At 33.8% G+C, this 22,327-nt stretch overlaps 1 protein-coding gene across 1 annotated transcript in view; it reads right to left on the reverse strand.

Moving 5' to 3' along the window:
• Positions 1-8,759: 8,759 nt before the first annotated feature.
• Positions 8,760-22,327, reverse strand: part of LOC113394040 (probable chitinase 10) — a 106,803-nt gene continuing 93,235 nt past the window's right edge. Inside the window, exons 11-19 of the mRNA XM_064215737.1 lie at positions 21,537-21,736; positions 17,989-18,206; positions 15,918-16,072; positions 13,990-14,161; positions 13,289-13,405; positions 12,081-12,216; positions 11,700-11,872; positions 10,631-10,832; positions 8,760-10,333 (exon numbers count right to left, since the gene is read on the reverse strand). Coding sequence (XP_064071807.1) covers positions 10,119-10,333; positions 10,631-10,832; positions 11,700-11,872; positions 12,081-12,216; positions 13,289-13,405; positions 13,990-14,161; positions 15,918-16,072; positions 17,989-18,206; positions 21,537-21,736 — 1,588 coding nt within the window. The 3' untranslated portion in view covers positions 8,760-10,118. The remainder of the gene's footprint in view (positions 10,334-10,630; positions 10,833-11,699; positions 11,873-12,080; positions 12,217-13,288; positions 13,406-13,989; positions 14,162-15,917; positions 16,073-17,988; positions 18,207-21,536; positions 21,737-22,327) is intronic.

Below are 22,327 nucleotides of genomic sequence, written 5' to 3' on the forward strand. Positions count from 1 at the left end.
GCCCACTGCCACTTCAGCTTACTAATCCGGTGGGCTATGTCGATGACCTTGGTTCTCTGACGGATCACCTCATTTCTGATGCGATCCCTCAGAGATACTCCGAGCATAGCCCTTTCCATAGCACGCTGAGCGACTTTAACCCGGTGGACCAGCTTTGTCGTGAGTGTCCACGTTTCGGCTCCGTATGTCATGACGGGTAGGACGCACTGGTTGAAGACTTTCGTCTTAAGGCACTGTGGGATCGACGATGTGAAGATTCGTCGTAACTTCCCAAATGCTGCCCAACCTAGCTGAATTCTTCTATTCAACTCATCCTCAAAGTTGTTTCTACCTAATCGCAATGTCTGCCCGAGGTAGACATATTTTTGAACAACTTCGAGGACGGTACCGTGTATCGCAATCGGTTGTATTTCGGTTGATTAGATCAGTCGATGTTAAATAATATTTAATATATGAGTTGATAGAACTGCGGATTCTGTATCTTAGTGAATGAAGTGTACCTTAACTTATTGTGTTTATTTAATAATCATATGCAGCTATTATTAAAAATACACATTATAACGCTATAAATATAAACATTTGGACCATTCTTAAAACAACATTGTAGAATGTGAAAATGTATATCGTAAGTATTCTTATATTTAAATCTTATCATTCAAAACTTCAATCTTTCTAATAAAACCTTTTTTGAATTAAGAAAACAATTTTTATATATTATAAGCGTAAGCCGATTTTTGTCATAGTGATTTTATGGGACGATGGCTATAAAAAGTCGGTTATGGTCTCATTTGGAAGAGCTCCAGCCGTAGATGTGCAGAAAAATAAAGAGTATTCTTGATAGCAATTTACTAAATTATTATGATTTAACAAAGAATTAATTTTAGAGAGCGGAAAAAGTTACTGGCCGGTTAGACTATAAAAAAAAAACAAATGTAAAACGCGTGAGCCGTTACGATATACGCCAAATGTATGAATGACATGCATTTTACAAAGAAATTAATTCAAAATAAAATCTATCATCGGTTTCAAAACTTCTAAAAAATTCTTTTAAATCTATTGAATAAGTTTCGCGGGTGACCCACTGGTATAATATTATTCTCGATTAAAACGAAAAAGTTTTTATAACTGTCATATATTTTCTAAAAAGTTACATCAAGTAAAATCTTTGGGTGAGTACTTATAATCGTGTTAATGAGAAAACTTCAGTTGAAATATTTTTAATAAAACCGCCTAATAAAATCCCACGGTAAAATCTTTTACAAACAGACTGAAGTTCGACATTTATTATATCAACTTCTTTTAGTACGAAAAAGACGAAATTACACTGAAATTGGATTCGGACGGTTTATGTAGCGATCTAAAAACATGATAAAAAAGATAAAAAGAAAATATTTAGAAATTTACTTGGTAGGGCTTTGTGAGATAACGTCTGGGTATTGCTCTCATGAGGTATTCTATAAATAAACAGCTATAGTATTGTTGTGTTCCGGGTTGACGTGAGAGTGAGCTAGCGTAACTACAGGCCCACGGGTCATTTTAGGTTGGTGATACGTTGGTGTGAAGATTGAATATTATTTCTTACAGCGCGAATATCTATGGGCTGTGGTGACCATTTATCATCTTACATACGCTCATTTGACCTTTTGGCTACCGCCATAAATAAAAAAAAAATTAATCGACCAACCGTTTATTGTGACGTACTTACACTATGAAGTTTGGTTCTCATATAAAATTCGTTGTAAATAAGTCGGATATAATGACTTCCCTTATAGTGACAGTTCGCTTATTATGACCCATTTTTAATAAATTGTGTCCGGTTATAATGACCGACGTGATTCTTTACACCTTCGGTAATGTTTCGTTCAGCACCCGGCTCGTTTTTATTTTTAATCTGAGTAAGTAATTGTCACTTGAAGGTCACGCATCACATACGGGGAAAAAGAAGGCGAGGAAGAACCATTACCTACCGCAGAAGAGCCAGTAAAGGCTGCAGATTTGTTCATAGCAATAGTGAAAATGATAATTTGACCATGGCTTTGTCTTATATACACAATAGTATTAGAGACTGTTATTACAAAACAAAAGCAGACAAAAATTACAGATTACTTACATTAAAATATGAAAAATGTAGTACATACCTACACGTTTCGTATGTACTTATTACGTGCAAAATACCTATTATTATACCTACCTATATATTTTATTTCTTTCACAAAACGCTTTGTATGACGTCCGGTTATTATGACGTGGTTGTCAAATCCCTTCGATGTCATTATAAACGGATTCCACTGTGTATTAATAAAATTAGTTACATTATCTTTGTATAATATGTTAGAGCATTGAACCAATCTCATTACTAACCGGCACGAGGCAGTAGACATAAAATGAGATTTATAAGTTTTATTAATTAAATGTATTATAAATGCGTCGTCACGCACGAACTTTTCGTCTTATAGTCGTTCACGGCATATGAGCCTGATCTTAAACACCGTCGCCCTTAAAAAAACAATTTGTAATGGATCAAATTTTTTTACAATATTTTAGTAACATTTTATCTGTGTGAATCTATCTCATGCATACATTTAAAATAGATTTGTTTGACGGGCAAATGGGCCACCTGGTGGTAAGTGGTCACCACCGCCAATAGATATTAGCGCTGTTAGAAATCTTGAGTATTCTTCACATCGCTAATGTGCTACCAGCCTTGGGAACTAAAATGGCACGTCTCTTGTACCTTTAGTTCTGGTGAAAAGTTGTGTTTCATACTAATTATTGCTTGGTGGTAGAACATATTATGATGACTGGGTGGTACCCACCCAGGCGGGATTGCACTAAGCTCTATAGTAAATTATAAGTTTTTCAAGAAGATTTTACTTTATCATTAAAAAAAAATTAAATACTACCACGTGTTCGTTACCGGTAAACTTTTTTACTAATATTATTTTATCGATTAATATGTCGAACTATTCCGAAATTAGCCGAAGCGTGAACAAGTATGGCAATGAGATACGCTGTACATCAATACAAGAAAATTCGCGTACACTCAATAGTCAGTGTTTTAGTAACGTTTTTTGAAACGAAGTTATGCTACGCGGCTTACGGTAGAGAGAACTGGCAGAAATCTTCACATATTGAAAAAACTTTACGTCCTCCAGGCGACTCTTCTCTCTCTCACTTTCGTTCTGTCTCTTTCTACCATATGTAAGTTTAATATAACATTTTCTAAGCTATTTTTTTGTATAATAATAATTTTGTTGTCATTTAAATATTCTCAAACGCAAAATTTATTTCATAGTATATGTTATTACATAGGTACATAATATACGGCTAAAACGATTTTGTTCCATTCGGGTGTCCCATGACACGTCTGGAAAAGGGTGCATCTGATGCAAAGGTAACGCATATAGACTTTGGCACCGTGAGAAATATAAAAAAAATGTCTTTGTTGCAAATAACATTGTTGATATACTTTCAAGTGGATGTATTAATAAAATACATTAAGGAAAATTACGTAAACTCAATGAAGCTTCGAATTTATCGAATTATTGCCTCCATCAATCAAGGGGACGCCGTTGAAGAAATAAAATCGGAACACCATCAATTCCCGCCAACGACGCTGCAAATTGTTAAACTTTTCTCTGTTATTCGCTTGAAAATTAAATTTTTATGTAATTATTTTTAGGAATTACAGTTTCGTTAATACATTTATAATTGCTAAGTGATGTTTGCTGTTTTTTATTTTATTTACTTAATACATTTTTATAATATTAATTATTTGTTATTTTTGTTATTAGGTTTAAATGTATTTTTTTAACAATTTTTGTAATAAATAAAATTAAATAAGTAGCTTAAAAATGTAAATAGTAACTAAAATTGTATTTAAGTAAAGAAATAAAACGCTTTTTTATTTTTATTTTTTATTTTATTAACCTTATTTTTATAATAGAGGCATGGAACAGTTGTGGGTTTAAGGACCCCTCCAGTGGTATATCATCATTACTAAATATTAAGGTCTTAAGGCTTTGCGGTTTTAACTTATATAGATCAAGGAGGCGGTAAAATTTCTAATGATAAATAGCTTATTATTGATTTTATTAAATAGCTATTCGTAAACGACTACATAGTATTACCGCCCAATCAAGCATCAACCCTTTTTTTTTTTTTTTTTTGTTTAACGAGGAGGAAATGCATTTACGCATGCCGCCCGGTCGGGGGACCGGGACGGGTATGTGGGACTCAACCGGGGCCTAATGCCCCGTGCCAGGGCAGATGCCCTGTCCTACCCACTAAAACCATCCTCGGGTTTCCACCATGCCGCCGAGTGGTGAGGCCACGGGATCGCCAAGGGCATGCAACCGCGACCCCACCAGCGGCAGCCGCCGTAAGGCGGCTGAATATCCATGGAAAGCGCGCCTAGTGCGCGCCTTCCCCCTCATCCTCCATGTGGGAATGTGACGAACTCCCCCGAGTCCGCCACTGGAGGCTGGGCGTCAACGAAGCTGACGCCCTGCGGCGGATAAGATGGTAGGCTCCGCCGCTGACCGCCGGTGTAAAACACCTGGGAGGCTCGAGTAGCGAGCCCTCCCACTCCCTCCTAGCCAACGAGGCCACTCACATGGTTCGCCCTGACGCCGATCAGGGACGTACCAGGAGCGGCCCCGCGGCATCCCTCCCGCCAGTCTTAGCCGTGGCCGACGAGCAAGCTCAAGCCGGCCCCGTTGCCCAGGGTACACCACGAGGAGGTGACTGACATGTACCCCATCAAGCATCAACCCAATCAACCCAAGCAATCAGCATCAATACCTTGTAGTAAAATAATACTTAAAAAAAAAAGCACGCTTAGCCTGTCAAAGGCTTGGGTTTACTCTTGGGAGTCTTCGTCGTTCGTCGTCAAAATTTGTCGTTTTGGCTGGTTTTTGAAATTGATTATTATTATTTAAAAGTAATTAATAATATTGTTATTATAACGTCAGATACTTTTTTGTCGATACTTTTTAAAAGTATGTTTCACTTCTGGTCGATAACAATAGTGTAACTCCCGAGAAATTCCCTTTTTTCCTGATAACAAGGTTGCCGGTATTTTATAACAACACGCTATTTAGGTTCTGTTAGATGTAATTAAACAAAAACAAACACCAAAACATTATATATGCAATATTTTAAACTCGTAACATTTTCTTGTTTTAACTTAATTGAAGTCTATGAAACTGCTATAAATTTTGTTTTAGCTCAAGATTAACGCCAACATCGTAAGATAGACTGACGTTAATATCTCTAGAGAGGATAGGATCTAATAAATCTACTGAAATTGGTTGTATTTTGAACGCTAGAGTTAAAACAAAATTAATCAGATAATTTTATTATTTGTTATACTGATACTTTAGTCGAAAAAATTTCAGTCGTTTGATAGTAGGTGTTTTTACAACCTCGTCTGTATAGGTACGGGTAGTACCTACGCAGACGAGTTCCATGTAGCCCAGCCAGCCAGCCCAGTGTAGCATATAGTAATAAAACTTGTCAAAGTTACGGTAACGCGGTATTTAAGCTGCAGATAGCCTCGTTGGTCTTGTGGCTAGATATAAACCCGGAGATCCCGGGTACTAACCTCAGGTCAAGTCGATAAAATGATGTTGGGCTTTTCTGTCGAAAATTTCTCATTAATACCCCGGAGTTCAAGTTGATTTTTCGCCTCGGAATCCAGTCGGATTAGGAAGGGAGGGAATAGAGAGTGCACCTGTGTATACACTTGTTCACAATACATAAGTTCCCTAAACGGATGGACCATTTAATCATCAGGGAATTCATCAGCGAAGTATTCTGCCATTATCAGGGGACCAATATGTGCCCTAGTTTGTTTTGGTATATCAACAAATGAAAATATATTGAATTATGGTGCAATATATAAAATCATAAGAGTTGCGTTATATACGCGTCACGCACACACAAAGGAGTAGAGAGCAAGAAAGGGAGGAAGCATGACGGCATAACAGAGCGTCATCCCGTTAACTGTCACGGCATACGCGTAGTTTCATCCTCAAGGCACTCAAGTAGATGTTTTACATCAAAAAAACCCTTCATCAAGCAAAAAAAAATATGCTCAGTCTTGTATATTTTGGAACATTCCAGTAGAAACATAAACTTAAGAAAATTGCGTTTTTGCTGAAACAGAAAGGAGTAAATTGTAGAATACCGCCGAAGATTGTTTACGTTTAGGTTAGTCGAGAGGGTTTTTGGGGGGTAATGCCCGTTGTAGATATTACGATGATCAATCGAAACGTAACCGTTGCCGTTCTGCCGTTTTCATATTCTACAAGCACAAGGATCCAGTTGCGGTTCGGTCATAACTTATATAAAAAAATAGAATTATCCTTCAGTTACGATTGTGCTAAGATTATTTTGACGACCTCCGTGGTCGAGTAGTGTGTACACCGGTTTTCATGGATACGCCACTCCGAGGTCCCGGGTTCAATTCCCGGCCGTGGCGATGTAGAAAAAGTTTTTTAGTTTTCTATGTTGTCTTGGGTCTGGGTGTTTGTGGTACCGTCGTTACTTGTGATTTCCATAACACAAGTGCTTTAGCTCCTCACATTGGGATCAGAGTAATGTAGGTGATGTTGTCCAATATTTATTTATTTTTTGTGAGGAATAGTCCATATTTAATCTGAATCGAATCAGGAATGTATATAAGGTAGCTTTTGTTTTTGTCTTTCGAATGTCAAATTATTTATGACACCGAGAAAGAAATAGTTAAAAGTTAGTAATTATTTATCTGTTGTATTATTCATACTTTACATTAGCCTGATGTGATAATAATCTTACAGTTCGGATTAATCCCGGCTGCTGAATTTCACCTTCGGACATCTCGTCAAAATTCCAAATATCACCCGCACCACCTAGATGTCCGAAAATCCACAACAGCGCGATTTTTAAGACACTTTCTGCCTCGCACAACCACTCTGTGGAACCAGCTTTCGCCGGCGGTTTTTCCGAACCGATACGACTTAGGAACCTTCAAGAAAAGAGCGTACTCTTTCCTGAAAGGCCGGCAACGCACCTGCAAGCCCCCCGGTGTTGCAGATGTCCATGGGCGGTGGTAGTCACTTTCCATCAGGTGAGCCTCCTGCTCGTTTGCCACCTATAACATAAAAAAAAAAAAAAAAGTTTCTTCGTTGTTATTCATACCTAATGCAACATCACTAAAATCGAAATCAAATGTAACATACAAATTGTTTTCAGTATAAAGGCCTGAATTTGCGTCTGATTCCATTAACAGCACACTGTATTCGTTCCTATTGTTTAAATTATAATTCACACTAATATGCAACTTATTCACTATGAATAGAGTTTATAACTCCTTAGCAAAATATTCGATAATAATCCCATGTATTTCATACAATAATTCTTTAATTTAAGCTTTAATATCTTGTCATAAGGTTTGAAATCGATTGTAGTCGAATACATTACAGTTGTTCAAATTCATTCAGCGCCGGAATACGGATATGGGATTTGAAACAATGAAGACAATATTCCCATAACACAGTATCCTAATCCATTTAACTATTGTAACATTTAAAGTAAACACTTCGCTAAATTTCTCTATTCTGGATATATGCATGGTAATTGTTAATTGTTGGGTATGTAACCAACTAAACTATTTTAAATTTAAATCTTTACCAACATTAGACTATTATGATTATGTGACAAATACTACAAGAGTAACTACTGAGTTTCTTGCCGGTTCTTCTCAGTAGAATCTACATTCCGAACCGGTGGTAGCTCTACTTAATATAAAATGAAATGACGATTCAAAAGTGTTTGTAAAAGCCTACTTGAATAAAGTATATGTTGATTTTTTTTTTCATAATTACACGAAACATTCTACACAGTTCATGAAGTAAAGCTGTATTGTACACTAATAACAGTTCTTGATTAATTTATATATTTATTTATAATACAACACTATTCCCCCTAACTCCTCCTAGATTCTACGTAAACATCCCTCACATCAATTCCCGTAATACGAGTAACTTCTTTTATACCATTAAAAATCCACCATATCGATTTTTCACATTGTTATACATCACCAATAGAAATCATTTAAAATATTTAGACACATGTCACGATAGCCGCACTGAGTTAAATCGAAAAAAACGGAATATTTTTTTTCAAATCCATAATGAATATTACACGACGAATTCGACCAATGATAGCCGTCGATTCAATGACAAATGTAACTTTTTGTCCTTTGTGACCTTGTGGTTGTAATAGGATATAAATAATGCCTTTAAAGTACATATAATACAGTTTTTATATTTGTTAGTAGTATACCAAGTTAAGATGCACGCGTTCTAACCACTGGGCCATCTCGGCTGATTCATGATTTCGGGTTCAAACCCAGGCAGGCACCACTGAATTTACATGTGCTTATTTGTTTATAATTCATCTCGTGCTCGGCGGTGAAGGAAAACATCGTGAGGAAACCTGCATGTGTCTAATTTCAACGAAATTCTGCCACATGTGTATTCCACCAACCCGCATTGGAGCAGCGTGGTGGAATATGCTCCATACCTTCTCCTCAACGGGAGAGGAGGCCTTAGCCCAGCAGTGGGAAATTTACAGGCTGATTATGTTATGTTTATGTTTTATACCAAGTTAGTAGCGTATCGACATCATCATCGTAAAAAATTACTTCAATAAGTTCCTCCTTGAAAAAATATTTAACTCGGTGGGAAATGGTTAGAAATAATAAAACAAACTCGTAATTTTATAAAAGATTTTAATAATACTCTTACATCTCTTTTGTATTTAGATACAATATTTACAAAAACTTATAATTATTTTACTACTTACAATAAAATACAAACCTCAAATATATGAAGATGTCATGATTTTTTGTAACCGTCTAACAATATCGATAACTTATAATGAGACATAGACAGTTCTAGGCAGTGATTTTGCTGATGTGAGTATTGATGATGAGAAGCTTCGAAAAACTAAATTTACAACTAATAAATACGATCACAAAGGTACATAATTAGAGGATGAAAATAAAAAAATCGATAAAAAAAAACAAACACACCAATTAATGTTTCAATAGATGCTTTATAAGATTGTTCTTAAAGCAGATACGGTTACAGAAGAAACTATAATTTCTCTAAATAACTAGAGAAGTTAAAAATTCTTCAAACATCAAATTAGTGTTTAAATCATTATGTACCTTTGGGAGTAAACTATCACTAGCTGATATCATGATAATCAGACAAAGACATAATTTGACATTAACCAATATTGAAAAATAAATCAATTAAACAATTAATGCTCTTTCAAAAAGAGACTAAAAGGGAACACGCGTAATGACATCCCTGTAAAAATATTTCGCGCAATTATGCACGTTACGCCTGAATGACGCGTCTGAGCGTATTTTGCGCTAAATTTTGCATAACACTTTGCCCAATCTTTTCTTTTAAATATTTGCCTAATTATCATGTCGGCTTACTATAATTCTATATAAAATTATTCACCAATAATGTTATAATTTACATTATATCACACGAACCCTTTCATCCGATCTGTTCGATGTTACCATCGTTAAACTAATAAATATTAAGACGTGGGTTGGTTTTAGACTAAAGGTGGATTAGGCGTTGAAAAAAAAATATAATTAATGAAATTTATTTTGATTAAAATGATAGGCTTAGGTTACAACACACTAGTCAGCTAATCACGAGATGGACGATTCACAATCGAATTTAGAACATTTAAATTAGAAATAACGGAACTATTGAATTTGCGTCAAATTTATATCTGCAACCAACTTAATTAAGTAACTTATAATAATATACCTAAATCAAACTCGAAATCAAACAATTTGCGGTTCTAATTAAAGTTACTTTTTTAAAAGCCGTTTCAATCCAAATTATCACAACAAATTCCAAGACTGAACTCGTAAACTTTCTATCTCAAATCCAATTTCGTAATCTTCAAACGAAAGGAAAAGTTGGATAAAAATAAAATCATTCGCATTTGGCACTTCCCATAACCTAAGCCTACTAAAATTACAGATTTAACTCGAAAATGAAGGGAATATTACTAGCCTTAACTTCTAGTAGAGTTTTATCTTATCTTCTTGCGGCTGGTGCTTGAGTGTGGTGCGAACAACTTTCTACATTTTCTGGCCAATCGCACACGTTTTCGTTGGGGTTGAAGACCAGATTCTGAGGACAGGGCATGTGGTGCTTTCTCTCTCCTTCGCACATGTAGTACATGGTACAGTCCGCTTTGTCCGGATGGTAGGATATGTGACCGTCCTCTTCTTCGCATATTACTTCTGCGGCTGTAGACGAGATAACAAATAATGGGTTCATAGTTTTTAAACTTTTGGTAAAAATGGATTAGATGAAATTAATACTGACAATAAAAAAATTAAAACTATAAATAAATTAAAACTCGGAAAGTAATAATCTCATAATATTTTGTTTCATGAACATTTTTGCTGTTACTTTACAAGAGTTTTTAGTTTCATGTTTATTTGTATTAAATTATTTATTTTGGCATTAATTTTGGCTTTTACTTTTTTGACATATTATTTTATTAATTTGCGTAATAATATTATGGGTAACAATATACTCACGATTCTTAGTAGTGTACTGTCCGTTAGGGTTGTAAGATTCGTAAGGTCCATCATACTCCAGTTTCACCTTGTAGTCTCCCAGTTCCTGCCTCATGGCGGCGATGAGAGGATACTTCCCAGTGCCGCAAGAGCCTCGGAAGTCATCCATGTCAATGGACCAGACCATTATGCCTCCGAAACCTTCTTCTTTAAGCCAGGTCATCTGGTGAATATAATAGAGTTATATCGTGATGCAATTTGTAATTTTAAAACTTTATTCAACTTAATAATTAACTTTTCTAGGAAGTAATTGCTAAGATTCTGTGGCAGGGATGGGGAAAAGTTAATATTTATTTGAAAGGACTTTAAAATTTATTATTGCTTTTTGCTGTAATACGATTTACTTCATGTATTTGATAAGAATCTCGAATAATAAAAACTTTGATTAATGAGGCGTATTACTCGATAAAGGATAATGTATGATAAAAAAGTGTGGACTTAGTAGTCGTTGATTTTCACGCAGGATAATTAATAATTCAGTTCAATAAGTAATTTTATTTAATAATCTATGTAGCTAATTGTCGCAAAAGGGTAACGACGGAGTTTTTTGGCAGACCTTTTCGGTAGAATCTACATTCCGACCGGTGGTGGCTTTAAATTTAATTAAACCTTGAAATTGTTAAAATTTAATTAATTCAAAAGTGCTCACAAGAGCCTCTTTGAACACATTGTATTTTGATTTTGATTACATATGTAGTAGCTAATAAATATACCGAAAATAATAAAGGAGTAACAATAATCTTACACAACCTTTTTGGTACTTGATCGTTATTTTGTATTAAGATTAATTATTTAGAAAGGTTAATGACCAAATGTTCTTATGAAGATTTGAGATTAGATCGATTCATAGACTTTTCCAAAGTTAGGCACGCTGCTTATCTTAAGTCCCTGAATAGAAACTAGGCAATATGATAGATAAATAAAAATATGATATACGATATGATATACGTACGGGACGTATCTATTTCCAGTTCATGATCTATTATAAATCCATTTTGTCATCCACTTTTGAGTTATTTGGGTAACGTACCTTCGTCTTCAGTGATCTCTCATCATCGAAGCCCACCCATTGGTCGTCTCTGTACGCGAATGGAACCATTTGCTCATTGTCCCATACAAGTGTTGTGTTGTCTTCCCTCAGGAAGTCGCAGATTTCGTAGTATGACATGAAGCCAGCTTCGTTTGTAAAGCGACCAGCTTGACCTGATAATTTGAAATATTTTATGTGTATAATTGATATTATAACCGAATTATTTTAAAGAATTGCATACTAAATTAACATATTATCTTGTATTTCTAGTATTTAAAGTTTGTACCTAAAAACTAATATAGATAAAGTTTGCGAGACTTTAAATAATCAGTAATAAATATAGGAGTAAAATAAAGGTCACTATTAAACAGTATTTCTTACCACCGCCTGAAGCTGGAGCACCTATGTCGAATTGAGTTCCGTTGATCAAAGTGAAGGAACGACCGTATGTGGGCATTCCGATCATCAGCTTCTCTTTGGGAGCACCTTGACGTACCCATTCACGAGCTGAATAGTCCTGGAAAGATATTTTAATTCTTACTATCTGAAACTTCATATTTGTAAATAAGATTTTTTCATGATGATACCTTAACAATAGAAGCACGTCTTTTTTAAGGAAGATATATTTATGTTTGAGTATGTGTGCATTTACGATACAAAAATTTATGCATGTTTAAAAAAACTAGTTAAGTTGTGAATATTTATTTACAGATAATTCATCCAGTGTATTACCTACTTGTTCCAATATATTTTATTTCCAGATATTTGGAACTAATTTATTCAATAACTAAACGACGAACAGGCGACTCATAAATAAAATATTTCATCCGAATAAAAACTTTATTCACTTAAATAAAAATCAAATTATTTTATGAAGTACAAATTGTTCTCTTTGTTAACTAAAAAAAAAAAACTACCGAAGCAGTAGACGCGGTAGCTGATAAAACTTTCTCAACCATTAAAAGTATGCGCTTGTTTTTTAACCGAGTTAAAGTTATCATAAACAATTTCTTATAGCAACTGGTTGGTTGTGAAAAGTAAGTAAGTAACTTTAAGTTTTCGTTGAGTTATTTTAACGTATAAAAATGTATTATGTCATTAAGAGGGAAATAATTTGAACTAATTTTAGATAATTTTGACTAACTTATCCTTCAAACCGGAACATAACAATACTAAGTATAGCTTGGCAGTAGAATAAGTGCTTAATTGCCTATTAAATATTATTTGTAGTTAATTTCAACTTAAAAAAACTTTTGGTATTTCAGGTTGTTATGTTTATTGGCGGTCAAATGTTCGCATAGGATTTTTCATTTATATCAGGCAGCCACTTGAACGGATGGTATAACATACCTGGTGGTAACCTCCATACAAAGACTTAGTTAGAGTTAGAAGTGAAATATTTTTGCCTAATTATTCACCATCAAGCCGTGAATCGTTGGACAATGGAACAGTGGAAGATGTTAATATTTCCCATTACTGTATTTATTGACATCTTTTAGAATTATTCTAATTGCTATTTATCGGTGAATAAAATACCTGATGAATGGAAGTAGTGGTAATGGTTAATTTTATTGTTTAATTTAACTTACCACGGTCAGTTTCTTCTGGTAGCTGGTGGCGCTCTCGAGAGGGAACAATGGGCTGTTGTGTCCGACCTGACGCTCCCATTGGCCGTGGAAGTCATACGTCATCACGTTTATGAAGTCCTGTCATGAATATTGTTTCATTATCATCAAGAGTAACTTTATTGTTAATATAATTACAATTCTAATGCTGTAAAATATTATTATGAGATCTTAACTCTGCCTGTTTCTTTGATATCTTATTATGATAAATCACAGATGCGTCTATTATAAAAAAAAAAATACAGAAAGAGCCAAGGATTACGACAAGTTCATAAAAATGAAGAAATTTAAGAGAATGGAATTTTTATATGGTTGATAGATTTAGCCGCAGGGAAAAAAGTCAAAAATGTAATTATTATTGTAATAAAGAAATCAATCAATAATCACATATTTCATGTGAAATCCTAGAAAATATCCATAGGTAGTTTCCATATAACATATCAATAAAAACAAAATCTCGCATTTTTTTACTGATCTTAAAAATGTTTAATTCTATTGTTATTTGCAGAATTCATATCAGTTGGAAAGTAATTGTCTTAACGAAAAAAAATAATGAATTACATAATCATACACAGTGGCTCCAATTTTAATAACATTTTATTTTATATTATTTTATATGATATTAGAAGAAAATAAGAAAGTCAGTTAAGCATTTCTCTACTTACCAAGTATTTGGAAATTTCTGGCACGTCATAACCAGCGGCAATCGCTTCAAATGATGCTGGAACAGCAGCAGAGAGGAGGAGACGAGGTTGTCCAGATGTTTTTGCTTCACCTTCGAAAGCTAGACGAAGTTCTTTGAGCAAGGATACGAAGGCTGCTCGGTCATCAGCTCCTCTATAAATTAAATAATTGATGAAAATACAATAACAAAATAAAAGTTGTGAAAATTAAAGACTAATGAAAAAAGTCAATTGACCAACTAAATTATTAAAAAAAAATAGTATATGTATGTATATCTATGGTGTTAGTATGTATTCTACCGCCAAGCAGAACTACTTAGTATTTTTGTGTTCTAGTTTTAATGGCGAGTAACTCAATATAACTACAGGCACAAGGTACATTACATCGGTTGGTGGCGCTAACTATGCCATGGAATTTTCATACGCATGCAATTTTTGTATTAACTTAGTAAGCCTTGCTTTGACTTTACCTTATAAGTTAAAAGACGTATCACTTCTACGTACGGTATTTTATCTGGGTTTAACTTCTACGTACTTATTTCTTTTCACTCAGGTACAAAAAATTTGCCTACAAATGCCCAAATTTCACAAGATGGAAAAAACGTGTCTAGATTTTTTTACGGCTATTGTACGATTCGCTAAAAGGTTTTCTTAACATTGAGCCGATTTAAGTATACGTTTAGGCGGCATATTAAATGTATGTACATTGGGGTGTTACCAAAATTTGTTCATACATCAAACCATAACGTTTCTTTACATGTATACTATATATGTGTATATACGAGTATCACTAAAAAACTGCCATGTACTTTAAATAATCTTTAAAAAAGTATATTGAGGAATAATTGTTCTTTATTCAAATCATTGTTTCCTTCGACAATAGATATCTTTTGACAATTAAATTTCCTTTTTTTTTCTGATAACATTGAAAATCGGATGAGTAATTGTCTCATGAATTTCCAAATAAAATAATAATACAAAGAAATATTTTTTCTTTGAATTCCTAATATTTGCTTCCACTCTGTGAGACGTTGAGCTTGTTAGCAGTTCTGACGATAATGAGCAAACGTCAGAATCTAACCAGCAATCTTCACCTACGTTATTCAGCCCGTATACCTACTATGACGTCATTTCATCATTCAATTAAAAATATTGCCAGGCAAATATTTTGTTTTTGTCATAAATACAAAATACTTATTATGCTTTATTTGACGATTGATTCCAGTCTATGATATTGCGAAATTTTCAACAGTGTGGTGATATTTAAAAGGGCTTATTCTGATCGATTTAGAAATATCCTATTAAATTAAAATAGCTTGCTCAATATAAAATGTTCTCAGAAGAATGGCAAAGTAATCTTCAAATGTGTAAATTAAATTAAATAATATTTTATTTAGAACATCCTTCTATCTAGCAATTAAGTGCCACCCATCACTTTGGCGGAAAACCAACCGAATAGCAAAAACGTTTACAAATCGTCGTCAGGTAGGACGCTGACTCTAGATGTATACCAAATACTAAATGATAGGAAAATGTAAGAGACTGAACTATGGTCAGTATATTTTTATATATTTTTATGTCGTAAATAGAAGGACGGCAAATAGACCACATGACGGTAAGTGGTCACCACTACCCATAGACATTGACACCGTATGAAATTGAAACCATTTATCACATAACCAATACGCCACCAACATTAGGAAATGTTATATCCCTTGTAAAAAGTATTCATCTTTCCCGGGTGCTCCACTTTACGTTAAAAACAAGACATAATGCACTGAATACTGTACAATATAATAAATAAACAAGTTGGACCGTAACACGAAAGTAAGCCATTTCCGATTCTCTTTCACAGATAATAATCCATTCAATGGGGCGTAATTAATTATATCAAGATAATTTGTCCTTACCTTGGGTATTCCCAATCAATGTCCAACCCATTGAATTGGTAGTCTCTCAGGAACTCGATTGCTTCGTACACGAACTGGTTCATACGGAATACGTTCGATGTGAGCTCTTTGAAAGGTGTGGAACCGAACGCCCAGCCACCGATAGCTAATAGAATCTAAACAAATAAAACAGTTTACATACATTTAATATTAACACATAAATTATAAGAGACAAACTTAATTATTCCTGAAATATTTTCAATTGTCTTTCAATGAATTTTCTTAGTCTGACTGTTATTTAGCAATTACTATAATTTTATATTGACACTCTCAATTAAGGATTGGAGTTGTTCTGACTTTTGTAGAGTTATGCCAATTACATGGTTTATCTTACCATGGAAATCATAACAGTCATATCAGCTTTAGACTAATAGCTCCACATTTATAATAAGAATCTATTTCTTTTAAGTCAAATATTGAAGAGTTTTGTATGTATTGTTATGTATACAATATTAATCAATATTGTTAATTGATCTAGCAGGTAGCTTGTATGGCTTCAGATCATAAGGATCGAATTCTGGTTTCATAAATTCGAGTTTATTTCAGTTAATCTGGAAACTAAATATAAATATTTATGACCGTTAATCAGCTAAGGGAACTTTTCCTGGTTAATAACGTATATATTATAAATTAAATTATGAAGAGTGCTATTCTATAAAATGTGAATTATAGTGTCTTCTAAAATAAATGTAAACAACAAAAGTTAGCTGAAGTTCCTTTTAAGTTTCTAAGAGAACGGTAAACTGTCAATGGTGTTACATTTTTAAAATTTAACATCAAAGTTAGACGAGTGTACATTGTTCAAAGTTGGAACTTAAAAATTGTTCAACTAAATAATGAATACTTTATGCTTTTGATACAAGAGAATATTCATGATAAAATACATGACAATTTGAATACGATTATTGTCTTTTCTTTAAAACTATCCAAAAATTTATTACAGACGTAAACAAAGATAATAGATATATAATTAGTACTCTGTGACTAAAACCTGAGCTTTACGTAATTGTATGTAATTATATGTTACATACAATATTTATATTAATCTATAACAGGTTAGGAAACAATACCTACGAAGTTACTAGTAAGGACTAGTAATTGTGTTAGGATGACTCATGAACAGATTGTTTGTATATTATAAAGAATAGAAGAATCAAAACTTGAGGATGAACTGTAGAAGTACTCTTAACTATTAACAAATTCCATGTTTACCATCGTGTATATTTCAACTGGTAAATCTTAATCGTACTTTTTAGTCATAAGTTCTACAGGTCTATGAAGCAATTGTAAATATTCGATTATCCGATATTTAATGTTTTCAGATTTTTTGAATTTCGATGGGCGTTTCTATTCTAACTAGACAATTAACAAAAAATTCTATCTGATTCGTAATTAAAGTCATCTTACTTGATTAAAATTTAGACAACTGGTACTACGAGTATAAAGCCTTAAAAGCGAGTTAAAAGTATTGTTATTAGAAGACAAAAGCTACAGATGTTCTCAAACCTTTAGTACTTAAGACATCTTTTCAAGTTTTGTTTTTTAATATTTCACATTTCTTGTACATTTTTTTTTCATTTGATGTTCTTCGTTGTTTCTTTTTTATTTTCAGTTCACGAAAAGTGTCCGTCATTTAGGTTGAGAGGCACTGACTCTATACAATTAAGCTATCCCTTTGTGTTCTTTTGAGGTCTACGTCTAGAAATACTTAACGAATGCTATTAAAATCTTGGAGATTCTAAATGGTTTTTAAGGAACAATGTTTGAAGTTTTCGTTTAATTAAGCATTGTAAACGTCTAAATATTCTTAAGAATTGCATGTCCAAAGTAATACGAGTAACTGTAATTGAATAGTCAATTTATTTAAGTTATTATGATTGATATGATTTGACATTTTTTTAGCTTATATAGTCTTTTTTTAATAATATTCGTATGGCTTACTTTGAGAAACAATCCAATAACTATTTTCAAAGGCTTTATAATATTTGAACGTAGTTTCATTCGTTTTGCGAGATTTCGGAAATAGGCTTACCTTCAAATTAGGGTTCTTCTCTCTCAAAGCCACCACTTTGTCGTACATGTCACTGTCCTTTTCTTCCCCTTCAGCCAACTTGTGATCCTTGAGTGTGGCGAAGGCATATATAACGTGCGTACATAGAGTTGGGTCTACGTTTTCTGGCGTGAAGCGACCAGCACTAGGCCTCTTGGAAGACCAGGACGTGAGGTAGCAGAGAATTTGTGGTTCACGTTCTGTGGAACAAATAAAATTATATCATTAAATCTATTTTAAGTTAATTCATACGTATATATATTCCACATACATCTCGAATAACTCTATGAGTGTGTGTTGAGGTTGGAATGTGATACATTTTCAAGAGTTCGGAACCAAATAACTATAAAAGTACCGATAAATAATATGTACAGGTATCACTATGGAAAATTTGTTTTCAAAAATAGTTTTTTTACAAACAATGTTTTAAGTAGGAGTTTTAAAATAACTAACAACTACCATTGCTACAACATGCTCTAAACCTCATTAGAAAATTTAAATATAAAAAAGAATATAAACGGTTTCACGGTTCTGTAGCGAGTTGCAAATGACTTAATAACTGCTCTATATTAGTTCGTCGAGTTTTTAAAGAGTATAAGAAAGCTTAAAATAACATCGACATTATTATTATTAATTTAAAACAATTATTCAAAATTAAAAAAATATATATTTTACTGAAATACCGATTAGGAAAAAAATAAGTAATATCTTGAATGTCAGCTCTTATTAACATTCAAATGTCCATTTAGTTTTTTGGTGATAGCTAAATATCTGGAACTCGATCAATCATCCATTTCAATCCATAGATTAATCTTTCAACTTAAAGGTCATAAAGATTTCGTCTTAATGGAATCCGTTAAATTTTGCCCGCATATTTGTTATCTTACATATTTTTTATATGTTTTCGATATGTGTAAATTTAAAAATAATTTAACTAATAGTATTCATATTTGCTGTGACCAAACCTATATATATATACTTACATATACATATAATACATTATTTTTAATGATATAAAGTTTTAATTTATATTTTTTTATAATATATAAACTTGTAAGTTATTTCAGTAAGGATTGACGCTCAGCTTCATAAAAGCCGTAAGTCTAAATCAAAACACTCATAAAATGTGCCAAAAAGCGCCAAATTGTTTAGAGCCTTGCGTGCCTTCTATTGTAGGGAGAAAGGAAACATTATCTATCATTTCATGGACCTCGAAATTCTGGTCGAAGAAAGCTTGAGCGTGAAAGCACTCGATGTCTGAAACTTTTAGCAACTATGACGCGGGTTGTCGTTGTTCGGGGCCATTCTTGGTGGGTGGGAGGAACGTGGTACCTAAAAATGACCCTCGTGACACCCCTTTTAAGATCGGTAGCTTTTAGTGTCACGTACAACGCCTACTTGCTTTTGAGCTTGTGAAATGTAAATTTATGGAAGTGAATCTTCATAACTTGTATTTTGCTTAGTATTAATTGTGTTTATGATTTCGATTAGACTTAATTGTATGACGTTTATATATAAATATATAAAAAAATGGATCAAATATTTATCTATTAGCAATCTATTAAATGTAGTTAAGTATTTTATCTTTCAAATAAAATATTATTATGTAGCATGTTAAGTACCTGGTTTCTACCTCGAGATTGCAGTAGATTTTTTTTATCTTAACATCAATATATATATTTTTTTAATAATGAGCATTCCAATCATTCTTCCGAAAATATACATTAACCAACAGCCAAAAAAAGTTATAAGTCACATATCATAAAACATACAATCATCTTAGAAAGTTAATAACACGAACAGTAGCTCGTAAACGGATAGCGAAAAATAAAACTAATATGTGTGTACAGATTGGAACCAATCGGCATTGAAAAAGTTGGTGAAAGTTTTCGCAAGCTGTTGTCTGATTTATGTATGACGTCTCACTAAATCGTGTTCGGATCGCTTAACCGTATAATTACTGTAATATACTAGTATATATCATGATTTAAGAATTAAAGTAGTAATTCTAGTTTGTCTGTAAATTTGACCGACTGAGAATTATTTTGACGACCTCCGTGGTCGAGTAGTGTGTACATCGTGTGGCCAAGTCGATGTAGAAAAGTTTCATTAGTTTTCTATGTTGGCTTGGGTCTGGGTGTTTGGGGTACATGTCAGTCACCTCCTGGTGGTGTACCCTGGGCATCGGGGCCGGCTTGAGCTTGCTCGTCGGCCACGGCTAAGACTGGCGGGAGTGATGCCGCGGGGCCGCTCCTGGTACATCCCTGATCGGCGTCAGAGCGGACCATGTGAGTGGCCTCGTTGGTTAGGAGGAAGTGGGAGGGCTCGCTACTCGAGCCTCCCAGGTGTTTTACACCGGCGGTCAGCGGCGGAGCCTACCATCTTATCCGCCGCAGGGCGTCAGCTTCGTTGATGCCCAGCCTCCAGTGGCGGACTCGAGGGAGTTCGCCAAGTTGCATGCGGTTGCAAGCCCTTGGCGATCCCGTGGCCTCACCACTCGGCGGCATGGTGGAAACCCGAGGATGGTTATAGTGGGTAGGACAGGGCATTAGCATTAGCGTGCCCTGGCACGGGTCATTAGGCCCCGGTTGAGTCCCACATACCCGTCCCGGACGGAATTACTTTAGTATTTATAATATTAGTATAGATTGTTGCCTATTTGAATGCAACGTCTATTATTTTAGCAACGCCATTGGTTTCGTAGTTGAAGCGTGAAATTAAAACAAACAATCACTAAATTTCTCATTTATCAAATTAGTTTTCACAGTGTTTGTTTTTATTGGAACATTAATATGTAAACCTAAATCGAGCAAATTGATTGTGATTTGAAATCACATTAATTATCTTATATTTCTCGATAAATAAAGTTTTTACCTTTATTTTACGGTCCGTCTAAAAACTAGGTATATACACTCTTTCAATAAAATTATGAATTGCAAAAGTGTTTATATGGTATTATTTATCCTTGTTTTATCGATATTGATGTCTATAATTAACAATTCCAAGAACAAGATACGTTTAAAGTTTAAAAAACATTTTTTCCTTTTTCGAAAACTGCAAGGTAAACGTTTAAACCATTATATGGAATTTTTTACCGAGCAATCCGATTTCGCATAATAATTGGTCTACATTCGGATTATTTTTAGTAAGCAATCTTTATTTAATTCCGATCAAATTAAATTTTACAACTTCTTATGACTTTTCATATATGTTGGTGAATCGTCATTATAATTTTGGTATTGATTGATATTTATTTAAAGTATTTCTTAGAATTGTGGGACATTAATATCAAACGAGCTTATTATAACAACGTTTAAATATATATGTGTGTATCGGTGTTACTGACATTCAAACTATATGAACAATTTCCAACTGTTTTTAAAAAAAAAATTTAATATGTTTTCGGATTATTTTTGTCTACAGAAGGACACAGTGGAATTGCGTGAAATTCTACATAAAAGTCATCCTCTTTTAAAGACAAGTCTAGCCCTAGCTATTTATTTATTCTCTTATCAATTTAATCTACTTACTGTTCTTGTCTACGACCAATGCATTGTTGTTCTTGATGATGCGAGTTTTGGTTGGTTTTTTCACCTTGCTCAGGACGTCTGATAGACTGATCTTGATCGGTTGAGGTTTCTCTGTTTCTTCTATTATGACGGTACCTGCGACGGTAGCCCAGTCGATATCCTTAGCGTCCTTACCACGAGAGATACCACGCAGTTCTTCCCTGATTGGTTTAAAAACAATTGCTTAAATACACATTTATGATTTAATATTGAACTTAATCGAATTGATGTCGATATTATCGCCAAGTTCAGGTGAAAGATGTAATTTCACAATGACGAATTAAAAATGTAGTTAGGTAACTAGATAATTTTTCATTAAAATTATTTTCTAGAATTAATATTTAGGCGGATCGGTACTAAGCAATTAACAATTATTCTACTGCAGGGGATTTAAGCAGCGAGATTGCCCAATGGCTTATATAATTATTCGTGAATATTAATAAAAAGTTCGCGGGTTCGTATTCGGCACCGTACTTTAGATTTTTCATGAATTTAATTTTTGTTCATAATTCATTTCATGCTCGACGATAAAGACATTGTAAGGACACTTGCATGTGACGTACGAATTTCTCTGCATTGTTCCATTAAGAAGAGAGCTCGCCTTTTCTCAGCAGTGGAATATTTGCAGACAGTTACTTTTTTAAACAGTAACGCTTTGTGTGAGTGAGTTAAATCTAACAAATAATAATCTAGCTTCCATATAGTGGAAACTTTAATATCAAAAGGCAAAAATGATCGTAATCCGGTGAGAG

Source organism: Vanessa tameamea, chromosome 9 (assembly GCF_037043105.1).
Source record: "Vanessa tameamea isolate UH-Manoa-2023 chromosome 9, ilVanTame1 primary haplotype, whole genome shotgun sequence".
Lineage (NCBI taxonomy): Eukaryota > Metazoa > Arthropoda > Insecta > Lepidoptera > Nymphalidae > Vanessa > Vanessa tameamea.